Here is a 16,316-nt window from a genome sequence, read left to right as displayed (position 1 = left end):
GGTGGGAAATGAAATTAAAAAGATGTATATAGCGCTCTTAACCAAAGGATAGCAAGGCTCTGCATCAAAGAATTCCGAATCCCTCTCATAGTGAGCCCACCCTAAAGAAAAAAAGCAAGATGATACAGAACCTGCAAAACCTAAAAAGAACAAATGAAAACAAATGGACTATGAGACCCAGGAGAATAACGCCTACGATGTAAAGAGCCAAGTTTTTAAAAATTATCAAAAAGAAATGAAAGACTCAGTCTCAGCAATGTAACTTGGCAAGGTATTCCATAACTTGGCAGCTGCCACAGAAAAGTAGCATGTGCCCTATCTTGCCTTTCCAAATTTGGGAACTATAACTTTCTTTCTGAAGGCTGACCTTAAGTGCCCAGTTGGCCTATACAGATGAACGGTAGATCTGATGGCCAATGATCCTTTGCCATGGAGAGATTGGTATACTATATAAAGCGACTTAAAGATCACACGCTTCCTAATTGGCGGCCAGTGTAACCAGGGCCGGACTGGCTACCGGGCAGTAGTGTGTGCTGCCGAGCTAGGGGCTAATTTCTCTGTAGTGGGGACTTATTTCGTTGATGGGGACCTGCGTGCGATTTGAAATAAAAAAAGCAAAACGAATTTCGTTTTGCACACGCAGGTCCCATCAACGAAATTAGCCCCCAGCACGGCAGCACACACAACTGGCCGGTAGCCAGTCCGGCCCTGAGTGTAACCTTCAAAGGCTTTCTTTCACTGAAAGATATTTTGGAGTGTTAAGAATAAGACATGCAGCTGCATTCTGCACTGTCTGGAGCTTGTTAAGAGAGTAACTGTTGATATTAGGATACATAGCATTGCAGTAATCTAACCGCAAAGTGACCAAAGCGATTACCACTGATTTACAAAGTTTCTCGGGAATAAAAGGGAAAATCTTCCTGATGGTGGGGATGATGAAAAAGCAACTGATTGTGGTGTGATTTACTTGTAGATTGAAATTAAGAGATGTGTCCATTAGTACTCCAAGATGATTCTTAACTGATTCCACAGGGTTAAGGAGGGGCCCACATGATTCCGGCCACCATCGCTCAGATCAGACCAGCTGCACCAGAGAACCTAACCCTGCCTTCAAACAACTTTCCTTTCCTTTAGGTGATAGTCACAACCTACATTCTCCGAAAATTGTTTATAGATTCATATTCATGGTTTCAGTAGGAACTATTTGTTATACCCATTTTTGGGCATATACCAGAGGATTGGTACATGTAAGTGTTGATGGTAGTTAGGCTGCAATAATACATAAGTCAAGTAATAGTAAAATGGGGTGACACATAGCAGAAGAAGATACGAAACAAAACAGACAAGTAAGTGAACATTCACAATGTCTTGCTGTAGCTTAGTGTCATCAGCCCAAGGTTCCATGGCCAAAACATGTCCTCTAACTAAACTAATCAGTGGACAATACACAAGCTAAAAAGGGGAACAGATAAAAGAGGGCAGTTGCAGGACCCCACAGTATTCAGTCGAGAAAGCTGAATTAAAATTGCCCATCTCCTCACTATTGTTATTCAGCTAGGAATGTGTTGATGATAGCAAAAGAGTTGGCTTATTTTAATCCACAAAGTCGGTTAGCTCATTAAAAAGTACATGACGGGAGGCAGAGTAGATGCCCTTGCTGAGTTCTACTTTAGTGAAAAGGAGGCAGAGGGGGCATTTGATTACTCTGCACAATACCAGAAAATGGAATATCAGAGGTTACGCAAGAACCAGAGCAATATACTGAGAGTGGAGAGTGACAAAACCCATCTGGGCAACTAGCACTGCGAGGAAAGGGGCAACTTTTCAAGTGTAAACATATATGCTGTGTCAACCGTAGATTTTTAACTAGAGAGAGAAAATATTCTTTCTTTAAGGAGGAAAGATACCTGAGTTCTTTGAGCATAGTGTAGGAACTGCTCCTGCCATTAAGGGGTGATATTCCCTTACACAATGGACTGGTAAGAAAGAAAATAATTTAGTTTAGCAGTAGCCAGGATTCTGTTGTCTGAAATATTCTTTACAAAAAGAAGCACTATCCCTTCCTTTATGGGGAGACTAAGGGGAAGATTTTCAAAAATGTCACGCAATGCAGCGCAACCCCCTAGAGGCTCCGCTGCGTTGCGTAACGGGAGGGAGCAGGAGAGCGCCATATCTTCAGAGATATGGCTCCTTCCTCCCCTTTCCCTTGCACCGGCGCTGATTTCAGCTGCCGTGCGCCATGCACACTTCATCGCGCCGTAGCGCTAGGGTGTGTGCATGAGTTTAGCATAGGTTTTGTACAGGAAGGGTTCCCTTCCTGTACAAAATACTATGCTAGACACAATGCAAAGCTTTTCCCACTTTGCATACATGCTGCACAGTACAGCACGCATGTAAAATTGAAAAAGCAAGGAGAAATGAAATCATTTCTTCAGTTAGCACCTCCTTTGAAGGGGCGTTAACTTATGGCGCAAAACCATGTTTACAAATCTTTGTAAATATGGCTTTGCATCAAAAGGCATGGATGGTTACGTGGGAACGCCCACGTACCACCTATGTAAAGCCTCCTCGGCGCAAAGTAATGCAAAGCAGTGATTTGCGCTGCTTTGCCCTACTTTGAGGGTGCGAGAAAATTAAACAAAAAAAGATTTGCACTGGTTAGCATCACTTTTGTGACGCAAAACCAGTGCAAAAGGTGTGAAAAGCTCTCCCAAAATATCCAATGCTTGCACCATAGTGCAAGTTTTGTTAACAGTAACTACTTTCCAGAGTGTGTGTAGCCCTTGAACCAGAATACCTGCTGTACCTGAAGGAAAGAATGAAAAGAAATATCCCTCTCCTCAGAAAGTTTGCAGCAGAGCCATGATTCACTGAAGCAAGCAAGATAGAACAAGCCTGCATGTGCAAACAAGTGGAAGACCTTTGTATGTATTTGAGCATTTCTCATCATAACTACGTACAGTGTACACTCCTTTCTTCAGCAATGGTGCAATGGATCCTGCCAACAACACCTTGCCTCCCTGTTTGCGCGTACATTTCATAGTAGAGAGCCCACTCTGCATTGCCTGAACAGAATGTATTTGACTCTCTACACCCAAAAACGTTTGTTTTACCTGGCAAAATATGAACAGGGGAATAAACTACAGATATAGTAAGTCTACATGTCTTGTAACCTTAAATATATCAGAATCAGTATTACTAGCCCATTGGGGATGAGGGCCTACGTTTGCTGTATGATCAGTTCATCTGAGCCATTAAGTGAAATACACACAGGGTACGCAGAGTTTATATAAGCAAAGCAAAGGATAAGCATGTAGTGGGAATTCATAGCAAGTGATTTGCACATGGTAGGCACGGATTGCACACCTAGCATAGCAGAGATTGTAAATCATTTTTCAACCATGCTGTGCCAGTAACTTGCTGTGGTAATAAAAACCAGTTATTATCATTTTATGTTTCCTTTATTTCACTGTTGCAAAGCAGTGGGGTGGCACTCTTCCGCCTTAGTGGAGGTGCCGCCTCTGATGGTTTACATGGGAACCAGAAGGCACAAAATATCTTATTTTGGGTATATCGATTAAGCCACATTTTCCATGGTATTAACATGCCCATTACGTTAAGTATGAGTATTAACAAGGGCATTTACACTCCTACATTTTGCAGCAGCTCTCACTCTCACAGAATGACCCATATGTCAGTTCTTACCTTGCATTTGAAGTCGTCCTGACTGGTGGAGCCCTTCATAGCACAGGACTGGGAGAAGCTAAAAAGAAGAAAGGATTTAAAAATGAACCACCAAAACAATGAAAATATATCAAAACAAGAGTCAATGCCCTAGCACTTCTGAATCAAACTTCTTCTGATACTAATGAAATGCCACACAGTGCACCACCATAATGATAATTGTTGGCCAAATAAAAAACATGAGTTCACTTGTAATGAGGGTCTCATTATAGTTAGGCGCAGGCAGCTTTGTTAATGTATTGTCTCTATTTCAGCTCATTATCTTAGTAATCAAGAAAACCAGCAGCTTCAATTCAAAATTTGCTCCCTTGCTTGTAAGTAATTTGAGTCTCAGAGAGTGTGAGAAGCAAATGATTTGTGTTTGAAAGAATCTCAATCTGGCTGTAGCTCCAGTATCCATCATCTTCATTCAAACTAACCCAAACCTGAAATCAAGCGGTTTAACATTCAGATCTTTCTGAGGATCCGTAGGGACACTAACGCAGGAATAATTTGGGCTTTTCCAACTCCTTTTGCAATGCAAAGGTCTCTGCATTTAAATGGTTAGTCTTCCAATTTTCCAATTAAATTCAATACATTCCAAAATACTTAATGTTTCTCTCTCAGGTAATGCTTATAAGCTACCACAGACACAGTACAACAGCAAGACTTTTCTGCATATACAAGAGTGTTCATAGAAACTTTTCTAAACAGATGATGATATTGTTTTACCTTAAGTATTGAATAATTAGCATAAATTAACATGTTCCCTGTGAAAAATCTTCAGAACTGCTTTCTGCTAGTGACTTGATTCTGGGCTGAACCCCCTACTAAAGAGCTGAGCATTAGAGTGGATGCATTTGTCACATTTTGTACTAGGCATAACATTAACATCAATTTAAAATTCCTATTTGAAGCTGTTAAGTCACAAAGGAGCTTATCTGGTAGTTATTAACTCTGGCAGGAGGGGTGAGTAGGATCAAAGGCATTTCTGAGGATTTTATTTTAAAAATGGGTTTAAAATGATAAGGTTCTTCTAAAAGTAGACACTCATTCAAGCCTTCTTGTCTCATTTTACGAAGATGATTATGTTGAGTATAATAAGGGCACTGCCAATGTTTAATTTGAGCCTGTGGGGTCCACCAGCATTCATTTTTGGCAGCCATCTTTTATTTTACCTCACCCGCCATTTACTGAGAGCAAAACCTTGAAAACACCCAATAAGAATGAAGGAGGAAGAGAAAGACGGAAAAAAGTCACAAAGGAAGAAGGCAGGAACCTCCAAGAGAGAGATAATGGGACATCAAGTGTCCATTGGTAGGTTAAATAGGCATAAGATGGATTCAAGACTTCGCAGCCTTGGTAGTCGGTGCACTGACATTTAATAGCACCAGTCACACACTTCTGAGTAGCAGAGGTGGCTGGTAACTTTAGTAGGGAGGGGGGCGGGCGGGCGGACAGGACACACATGCACATACACACTCACACCCATGCATTCACACGCACACACATCCATTCACAACACACATTACTAATTATTAAAACATACACACACGCATGCACCAAACATTAATGTAAAAAAAAGAAAATCATACTTTCTTGCAGCTCTGAGGGAATGCAGCAGTCCCAACCTCATCACATACTGGGATGGGGTCGGAGAGACTGCAGACCACACCTCACTCTGTGATGAAGTGTCTCTGATGGACACTCAACCCTGAGCTCTTCAGGGCTTAAAACTGAGGCAGCCAGGTCCAAGGCAATGAGTGATGCTACCCCTCATCGCTGAGGGGGAGGGCCTCAAGGACTTTTGCTGAGCTGAGGAGGTCAAGCCCACAGGAGCTGTGACATCCTCAGCACAACAATGTTCAGCTCAGGTAGCAAGGAACCCACGCATTTAGTGTATGTATAGCTCCTGGCTGCCCGACCTGAAAAAGTATAGTGTCTGTCAGACTGACCTTTACTCAGCCTGACAGACATTGTTCTTGAGGGGCAAAAGGAGAGGGGGTATGGCCCCTCAGCAGCAATGGACCGGCCGTGGATGCTGAGCAGAGCTTTAGATACTTATTTTTTTACTGCACGGTTTTGTCACCTTTTTCATACAAATTAAATAGAAGACTAGAATTCAGCAGAGTATCCACAGATCTATCCAATGTAATGTGCTCTTTTGAGAAGAGAATTTTATCATGGCTCTTTTAGATAAAATGCTGCCAGTTCTGTCTTTATCAAGAATACTTCACTACCGGGGTTCTGCCAGACCTTCAAAAAGATCTCTCATAGTTTCCAAAAGTTCGACTAACTGTTCAATAATATTCATGGGATTATTTCCCTATTGGGCAGAATAGTCCTATAAATCATTTTCAGCAGGAGCCTCTTTAGCTTTTCACTGGTCTCTAGTGGGCTGGAACTGAGCAGGAAAAGCCATGCATTATACTATTAACAGGATGAACAAGTTACATACCAGTACATAACTATGGAGCAGCAGATTATTTGGAATCTTCAGTACCAGTCCCCACCCTATAAACTTTGAGGAAAAGTATGTTTGTATGTCTGAAAAATAACAGCAAAGAATGCAGGGCAAATGTCAAGGGGTAGGAGAAGTGTGTAGGACAAATTCAAATATGTACAGGAAGTGAATGAAACAAAGAAAAGGAGAGGAGCAATGAAAGGTTGACACCAAGAGACTAAGGCCCTCTATACGAGTGGACCAAAAATTTCCAGTAAGTGTTGCACCTCCTTTTACCGCATGTTGGGGTAGGAATGTCCCCTGCATGGTATATAGGCATGTACTCTTCCCATAAGGAACCTAACTGCATGTGAATCTGGTAATCTGATTGCTACTCACCCACAGGGCCGGACTGGGAACAGAAACCGGCCCTGGCAAACTGCTCAGCTGGCCCCTCCTGAGGTGAGGGGGAGTGCAGCTGAGCAGTTTGCGATGGCCGGTTTCGGCCGATTTTGTTACAGGGCCTGATATTTCTGATCCCCGGTAACAAAAATAGCCCACAGTGGCCCAAAACGGGCCCCCATCCTAGAGGCCTACCGTTGTAACGCCCGGTGCCTGCTATGCCCAATCCGGCCCTGTTCACCCACCTATTATTCTAACTTAACATGTGTTCTATATTTAACCTTGTAATATTCCTTTGTGCTAAAGAGCACCCGCTTACTGAAACAAGTGACCAATTTTGCTTAAACATATGGGAGACACGGGTGAAGGCACCATAGAGTGGTGAGAAGGGCACTCGGAAAGATGTAGCTTTTCAGTATAAGCCAGGGGGTGAGATGGTTTAACCTGAAATCTGATACCTATCTAATTGTGTAGATCACTGTGAAAATAAAAGTACTTTCTTTTCTAAAAAAAAAAAAAAATTAGACTGTACAGTGATTTTTAGGGTCTCTTCATTAATTGTTGCATTCTAAATCTATCACACTCACACTACCTCCCTGAGAAGCTTCCGACAGCTTACCATCTCTACCCTAAGAGTCAAGTATAGAAAGGGTGTACATTTTCACAGGGGCTCCGAATGGTAGTACTATGGTTCCTACTAGTACCTGCTGGCCTGGCAGAAATGAAGTGTTTGACTAAGGCAGATTTTTTGTATACCCTAATCAATTACCAAGGAATCTTTCAATTTTGGTGTACTCACCTTCCTTCTGATGCCAGGCTAAACTCAGACATCTCCTCATCAGTGCTGGCATAGCCATTCTCTGCAATGCAAGCCAGTGGAGTACATTTAATTGACAAGAAACCAATCTCTACCTTCAACATGAAAAACGTGCATCAACATCTGCAAACAAGAACTATCATCTTCAAAGCCCAGCCCCAACTAAACACATCCAAACATTCTTCATGTAAGACTCAGCTTCTGGTACCCTTAGAATAGCACCGCTCCATATTTGGGACTGGATGGGCTCCCTTTCTTATCCACCGGCACTGTATAATGCTTTAAGTTTGATCCTAATAAAAACATGTATTCCTGAAACACTTCACTATGCTGGTCCTCAGCAATCTCGATACCTAGATATTGGCATCAAGGTTTGGCATGCATGTATGTGTGCTACCAACTTGATAGCTAACTTGCAGACCATTGTTGCTCTCTCAGAAACCATGTACAAATTATGCATTCATTGCAGAAGCATGCTAAACTGCTGCTTGCTTGGCCTATATGCAACCCCAATGCACCTCCCTCCTATGAGCCGATCTAATGACTTTATTCAGTTCTCCCGCCCAATATATTGACACTGCCAAATAACGCAACTTACCCTGCTGGACATTATGAATCAGTGCATGCAGCTCAGGATTCGACTCAGCCTTCTCTCGCAAGGCGTCCAGGATCAAATGGTTCTGGGAAGAGCCAGTCACATCTGTCTGCCTCAGGCGACCCTCAAGGAGGCGGATTTGAGCCTCTTTCTGGGCGACCTGAAGTCCCTGTAGATGCATAGATTTGAAGTCAGTAATGCACTGAAAGGCCCTTATACTGAGATCGAACTGACATACAGATTTTCCCAAAACAAATTCTCTGGAGCTGGAGGAGTTTGTGGTGGGGGAAAAAAGATAATAAAAAGGAAGGACATGCTTGCCAATGCAGTGAAACCTGTCTAAAACGTTATTCCTCATTTTGATTTTTAGTATTCGAAATCAGAATGTACCATGCATAAAACCACAAGGCGTTGCATTGGTATTCTGCAGCCAGTTTTAACTCCAGGTATTCCTGTGTGGCTGAGTGAGGGCCAAAGTAGAGAAGACTAACATAGAAACTCACAACAGAGGGAAAGGCCACTGGGGAAACGTTCTTCTGTCTTACAACTATTCTTCAAATGTTTATTGAGCATTCATGTGTGAGTACGTTTAAAATGAAAGACCACAAAGCCCTTCGTTTGCTATATACCACTCCGATACAGGAACTCAGTGCCTAAAACAGTCTTGTGCCTCCTGTGCAAGCCACCATATTTATAAATGGAATTCAGGCTCCCATCAGTCTATTCTGCTCAGGCACAGAGACAGCCAGGTCTGGCTAGTCCAAGGTTCCCTGCAAACATGCCGCTGTACAGATATAGAGATTGACCCACACTGCCTGTTCAACCCACACATACTGCGATACTGGTGTATATAGTCCTTGAAGGTTTATTCAGATGGTTATTGAAGACGTTTATTGAAGGTCTGCACATTTGCAGTTCAGCAGATTGGATTATTTTTCTATTATAAATTAAGGCACTTTCCAGTTAATGTAGGTTGGTGTGTAAAAATGCTTGCAAGGCTATACACATTTAAAGGACATTTTAGTTAGACTGTCTGCACAATAGGCAGACCAAATAATACTACATGCAAAGGTAGTCTAGTGCACAACCAGCAAAGAAGCCTGTCCTTTCAGGAGTGTGCAGAATTGTGTGATTTCTCTAGCAAAGTTCCATGAAAATGTTATTAGGTAACACCTTTAGGGCAAAATGCCGTTTGCTGGTATCTTGTGTGAATTTTTGAAGAAAATGCACAGCTCGTGTAAACACGATTTACCACTTAACAGCAAGATTCAAGCAGAAAATATCTCTTACCAATAATTTTTTGTGTGCAAGATATTGTCTGATGGTATCTTGTCAGACTTTCTTAAGTGAAGTGCACTTGTTTAAAACAAACTAACAATCCGAAATATTGAGAAAGTTTCTGAATTTCGCTAATGTGAAACTAGTGAAGTTAATGAATTTTACCAGCGTAATTACAATTTCTCCCAGGTCTAGCTGTAATACAGATACACCAAGTCTAGGAGTCACCAAACCTACCAGTTCCTCCCAAATATGGGATACTAACATATTAACCCCATCGACGCTGATGACGAGCTCAGCTCGTCATGAGGTACACCTCTCGTACGCTCATGACGAGCTGAGCTCGTCATGAACCGCAGGTTTTTAAAAACTTCAGCGCACAGCGGGAAAATGCGCCGCAGCGATGCGGTTAATAGTTGAACCTGTGATGTAACCAGCATCGTTGTTCCACGTATGCTGTCATACAAATACAATACTGAATCAGCATGTCACGCTGTACACCACCACACATAGAGGAAATCCAGGTACATCAGGGGTGTGTTCCTCCCAACCATCATACAATACAAACACAGAGATTCACTAACCTCAGACAGACATCAACAGCTTTAGTATGTTAACTATGCATATCTCTTTCTTGGCCCTCATGGAGTTATGGGATATGCATTCCTTGTAATGATCCTTCTATACCTCACCTTGTCGATGGATGCCTTAAGAAAGTTGTCCAGTAGATGACGGGCTTCTGCCAGTGAGCAGGAACTAATCACAACAGAGGTATCAGTGGAGTCAAGCTCTTCCTGAATGCATAGAGGAAGAAATAAAGTTACATCAATAACTGACAGAGCAGTTGTCAACTAACACAAACCATAGGATTAGCGCACACTCTTTCATATTTCCCCACAGTGGCATCATGCAAAATTACCTTTTCATCCCAATGGTATCACAGAAATAGAAATAATTGTGTTACTATTGGTGGCTGGTGACCTTTGGAAATGGTGAGGCGTAATACCTTACATAACAACCAAAGAAACTACTGGTCTAAGAAACAGGAAGTCAGGACAGCAAAAAAGCTAATATGTTTTGGTCAGAAAAATTACCTTTTAAAGAATACCTTTTCAGGAAAGGAAAAATCCTATCAGACCACCGTGGTGGTAACTTTCATCATCTGGGATCACCTCTTGACTGCAAATCCTAGTGCAACCAAAGTGGCACCCTTCTCAGCATAAGAAAGGAGTTTGAGATGTATTAGTCTGTGGCCAAAGTTGAAGTCCACTTCGACCCCAACAAAAGATGAAATCAAATTCTGATTTACAGAGGGGTGCTGATGATGATTGCAGTGCATGTGAGTGAATGTGAAAACAAGTGAAATTTTTAAAATTGCTACCAGGATACTGATCAATTTTAATAAACACTATCCTAGTGTCAAAAATAAAAACAGTGCGTATACAGTTTGAAAGAATAACTGTAAAAAAAGTCCACAAGGATGACAGCACTACATGTTTCAGCCTTTGGATTCTCTAATCCGGGCTTTCATCAGTACCTAAATAGATAGAATCGCTACTGCAATATAGTGCAAAAATGTGTGAAAAATAAATGCAAAGTCTCAAAGGAAAAATGGATGGTTTAATACAACCTACCTGTGTATCTTTAAACCGGTCAAATATCACAGGAGTATTGTACCCATTCCCGTCTTTGTGCGGTGGTACACCTCACCTCACCTGGCATTCGCTCAGGGAATGAGGCACCGCTCTGTCCTTCGGTACCCCTGACTGGACTGAGCCGGAAGGGGAGGTGAGGTGTAACACCTGCCGGGAGTGCACCTCAGTTTCTTTTCAAAATATACCTTGAGAGTTCCCTATTTGTTATAAATTACCTTCATTGTGCCAAAGCCAGCATTTTAGTATGGGTGCCCCTTTATGAGAAGAATTACATACAATATTCCAGTACCAGACCGTTGCCATTGATACTGTCCATATACCATGGATGGGCAGTATATTAAAAATGCCCTCCAATATTCCACAGTCAGCATTATATCATGGTATTCTTCTCCCAACCCACAGTCTTAGCCTCAATATGTTTTTCATATTGGAAATAGTTGGGTCAACACCCCCCCCAATTTGTCGAAATGGTTCAGGTGCTCTATGAAGGATCAGAGGCTAAAATCATTATAAATAGAGAAGAGGTGGGAGAGGTACAGAACAAAAGAGGCACGAGGCAGGGCTGCCCTTTGTCCCCCCCTCCTGTCTTCTCTGTTTATTGAACTTCTTGCAATTAAAATTCATAGTAATCCCCAGGTTTTACCCCCTATATTTGAGATAGCTAACATAACATTATTTGCAGATGATATTATTTTAGACCCGAAATCCGAGCGCACAAATATTCAGAATGTACTTGCTGAAATACAGACCTTTGCCCAGATAGCAGGATATAGATTAATCAAGTTAAGACTGAAATGCTCTTGTTAAATTCAGCTATATCAAAGCTTCTGTCCTCTATGAAATTGGTAACATATCGACCTTTTAGATATTTAGGAATATTCGTTACAAATGATTATGATCAATTGTTTTCACTTAATTATGGTAATACTCTGAAAAAAGGGGAAAATCTATTAGATAATTGGGCCCTGCTACCTTTGTCATTAGTAGGACGGGTATCATTGATCAAAATGTCCATTTTACCATTATTTCTGGTTTTGTTTCTAAAGCTTCCTCTTAAGATTCCTCATATATTCTTTAAAGAGCTGGATGGAATGATTCAAAAATGTGTTTGTGCCAATAAGCAACCAAAAATTAAACTGTTTATACTTTAACTAGACACAATACAGGGAGGGTTAGCACTTCCACATTTTGTGACATACTATCAGGCAACATTGGTTAATTTGACAATCCAGCTAGCTGTGACATCTCCAAAAATATGACAATTTATACTTCACTTAATGATAATAGAAAGTGCAATTAAATTGCCTGTTTTCTTGTGATCGGCAAAACTACCAAAAATGATGAGGACACAAATGGATTTAATATGTCATACGCAAAAAAAAATTAAAGTACGTAACATACCAGTGTGCCATGCATTCACTAGAATTATGGACTGTGAGATTTGGGGCCTACAGTTTTCCCAAGGGGTCTTACATCTATGGAAAGATCTTGGTTTTGAACAATTGGGTGATTTCTACTATTTTACAAATCTGATTACTTGGGATTTGATTTAAAGTAGCTTGGTAAACAGAATGCAGCCCTTTACCTAAATTTTAATCAACTAACTCGTTTTCTAAAAGATAATTACAGACTGCTGATTGATTTGGCAAGGACGATAAATTGGCTAATCCATAAGAGTAAACTGCATGGTGTATGCAATTGGTATCATGTTATGTCAGACTACTGATCAGAAAGAGATGGATTGATTGTAGAGGAGGGAACAGGTTGCAGATGAAATATTAGAGAATGGCAGATATTAAGTGAGGTTGTCTACAGAGGATTAAGAGCAGCCAATTGTAAGAGTGGTTGACCTACTATACCCCACATAGGTTGCATAAGATATTCCCTCTGATCTCAGATCATTGTTTTAGATGTAAGGCTAGTGGAGTAGGAGGATGAAATTGCATATTTTTCTCTTGCTGTCCTCTACATCAATTTTATGAGGATGCTTTTTAAGGTTAAGGATCACTCTATATTTACCCCAATTTCGTCTTCACTCAAATTGCTATTTGGATCCTCGTTTGAGGTATATCAGCTGAGGGAATATAATCAATAATCACAATCACAATAGAGGTTGACAGATCTCTGATTTTGCAGAATTGGAAAACAGATAGGATACCAACAGTATAGCAATGGCTTAGTAAGATGATCAGGATGTATGCTTTTGAGGAGGAATATGTTAAATGCATGGGGACAATGCGTAAATTAAAGAAGATCTGGACAGGTGATTCTTTATTACTAAAGGCTGATCAAGATTTCTATCCGGCTCCTAGGTCAAGTTTAAGTTTAATACTAAGCTAAAAGTTGACTTAAAAAGGATGGCCCTATATAACTGTTGTGTGTGGTATGTTTATTTTCTCTGTGATGGACGTCAAGCAGCTCTATCTCAAATTAATTGCTATCTGTATCTGAGTGAGTTGGTCAGAGATCTAGCATTTCAAAACACCAAGCAGGGGTATCAGGCCAAACGCTCTGCACAATTATCCTATCTAGTATGGTTCAGTGAATTTGTTGTGGGTGCTATTAACCTGAAGTCATATACCCCTAGACTCCCAATAATTCAAAGCAGCACAATGGTACAGCACCCCACACAGTATATCATTACAATAACATTGAATGCATTCTTCAAAGAGACAAAGGACTGGAGGTTCTTTTTTTCTTTGCTTTTATTAACAATTTTCAAATTTTAAAATGAAGAAACGTAGCCAACGCGTTTCGTCCGTAGGACTTCTTCAGGGCAAAAAGTTTTTCTACGGATTTCAGTGTTGTCACACCAATCTTTTTATGAGGCATTTGCCATCACGATTTTAAATTTTGTCAGTAATGATCTTTTCATATATGGCTGGTATCGAGTGAGACGGCAGATACAGCGCGCAATTTAAAAAGGATGGGGTGTGGACAGTGAATAGATGCGTTCCACATGGCCAGAGCGCAATATAAACGGAAGGATTTGACTGTCATCCTTTTTTGAGAGGCCACTTATGCCTTGTATACCCTGGATGCTCAACTAACTAGAAAATAATAAGAAACAACAAATATTCTTTTTCAAAACAGCCATATATGAAAAGATCATTACTGACAAAATTTAAAATCGTGATGGCAAATGCCTCATAAAAAGATTGGTGTGACAACACTGAAATTCGTAGAAAAACTTTTTGCCCTGAAGAAGTCCTACGGACGAAACGCGTTGGCTACGTTTCTTCATTTTAAAATTTGAAAATTGTTAATAAAAGCAAAGAAAAAAAGAACCTCCAGTCCTACTGAATTGTCTCTTTGAAGAATGCATTCAATGTTATTGTAAATGATATACTGTGTGGGGTGCTGTACCATTGTGCTGCTTAGAGATCTAGCATTTAATTTGCTTTAAATGTAAGGACATTAGGACAGGAGAAGCTGCGAAAAAAAGTTGCATTGTACACTTTGCACCCACACTTTTCATGTTACAAATGGTTTTCAGAAGCTCATTAGAAGAACTTTACAATTGTATGAAATATTGACTTTTTAAAATGTATTTAAAGACATTGTGCATAAAATCTCAATCGGGCTGGAAGCATTTTCAGCTTAATAGATTCATAGCAATTTTTATAAGAGCTATAATATTTTTTTAAAGGTCAATACGGTTTTTTGTACATTATGTTTTTATTCTCCTATGTAGTATACGATTATGCTGGATTTAGCCAATCTATGCACTAGCTTCCTTGGAAGACTCCTAATGGGTATCTTTAACTATGAATTAGTAATTATCATATTTTTTGGACATTGCATTTTTCTTTGGAATTGGAGATGGGATTGGAGGTGATTTTACTCAATGTACCTCAGATTAATATCACTTTTGCCGTTCTGTGTTTTTATTGCTCTGTTTTATGTTTGAACTGCTCTTTTATCCTACTCAAAAAAAATCTTCTATTAAAAAAAATACATACAATATTCCAGTACCAGACCGTTGTTGCTCATACTGTCCCTATACTATGGATGACCAGTATGTCAAAAATGACCTTCAATATTCCACAGCCAGCATTTTATCATGGTATGATTCCCCCAACCTGCTGTCTCAGACTAAATATGCCATGGCTGCCCTCTTTGAGGCAAAGAATTACCTCTACTGTACCAGCACCAGCAATTTGCCAGAATTGCCCACTTATGTGAAGTATTGCTTGAAGTATTTAAAGGTCTGCATGTTGCCTTGTGAGCCCTCACTAGTGACAAGAGCTATCTGCAATGTCCTGGTGCCAGCATTTTGCCCCATATGCCCACATTCCAAGAATTTCCCCTAGAATGCAAGGGGCAGTGTTTTCCACAGGGGCCCCAATGCCAAGAATACATTTTAGTATGTCAGGTCCTGCAGGCCGCATGGGTGCCTTCCGTTATGAAAACATGAAAGTTGTGGTTTTATGACCAGCGCAAAATTAAATATTACACAGTGTCGGAGAGGCAAGGGGCAGAATATGGACCCTCAAGCCCCTGATAAGGAGCCGCCACTGTATGTTATCATCCTATATTAATTAGGTTGTGATCATGGTATGAAAGTGTGTCACCATGATATGGCATGACTGCCACAATAATATGCCTGTGATGCAGGAATAATGGGCTTGGGGTTCTCCTACCTCTATGCTTTTCAGTGCCTTTTCCATCATAAGCTAGAATACCACCATAAATCGGGGATGTACTTTCATCATAAATCCTGTTACTGACAAAATAATTTAGTAATATGACATTATGCTTTCTCAAAACAGTTACACGGCGGTAGAGCCAGCAGCAGGATTCCTTTGCATTTCAAGCAGCATCATAATTGAACTGCAGTATTTGGAATAGGCCTGTCTCCCATAGGGTTTCTGACTGTTTGTATGTGCAGTATGCAAACGCTTAATAGGTGTCTGGCTGCACTAGGTCCTGCTGGCCCATTAGGTCTACCTTTGGCTCCAGTTGGTGAGCTGGGACTTCTCCTGCTTCTCCCCACACTCCTATCCTCTTCATCGGAATGCATTTTGAGATGGTCAATGTAAATTATTTTCTTACAACAGGATCACTCACTGACACTAATTTACTTAAGTTTCTATGGTAACATCCAGTCTAAAAATGAGAAAATGGACCGAGTTGGTTGGTTGGGAACAAATTGTCTTTGGAAGGAGAGCTCAATTTTGAGTTTCTCCGCCTAGCATTCTGACCACCAGAGATGCAGAGGTACAACTTTCACCACAATGGCAGTGGAAGGCCAGCTTTATTTTCAGATTATTGCAGTGGTATCGGGTGTTTATCCCCTCAGGTGGTTTCTGCTTCCGTGGAATGAGCTTCCCCTGGGGAAGATCTCTGCCACAAGAATTTCACTATGTCTATGCAACATGGTAAATTTGCTTCCATCATTTG

The 16,316-nt window shown here is 40.8% G+C and overlaps 1 protein-coding gene across 4 annotated transcripts in view; it reads right to left on the bottom strand.

Annotated features, from left to right (window-relative positions):
- KIF21B (kinesin family member 21B) overlaps positions 1-16,316 on the bottom strand; it is a 493,467-nt gene that overhangs the window by 100,754 nt on the left and 376,397 nt on the right. For all 4 annotated transcript variants that reach the window (XM_078644203.1, XM_078644205.1, XM_078644204.1 and 1 more), the window contains exons 21-24: positions 9,951-10,052; positions 7,984-8,149; positions 7,368-7,428; positions 3,706-3,763 (exon numbers count right to left, since the gene is read on the bottom strand). In XM_078644203.1, coding sequence (XP_078500329.1) covers positions 3,706-3,763; positions 7,368-7,428; positions 7,984-8,149; positions 9,951-10,052 — 387 coding nt within the window. The remainder of the gene's footprint in view (positions 1-3,705; positions 3,764-7,367; positions 7,429-7,983; positions 8,150-9,950; positions 10,053-16,316) is intronic.

Source organism: Lissotriton helveticus, chromosome 5_1 (assembly GCF_964261635.1).
Source record: "Lissotriton helveticus chromosome 5_1, aLisHel1.1, whole genome shotgun sequence".
Taxonomy (NCBI): domain Eukaryota; kingdom Metazoa; phylum Chordata; class Amphibia; order Caudata; family Salamandridae; genus Lissotriton; species Lissotriton helveticus.
This window is presented reverse-complemented; position numbering and strand designations above follow the sequence as displayed.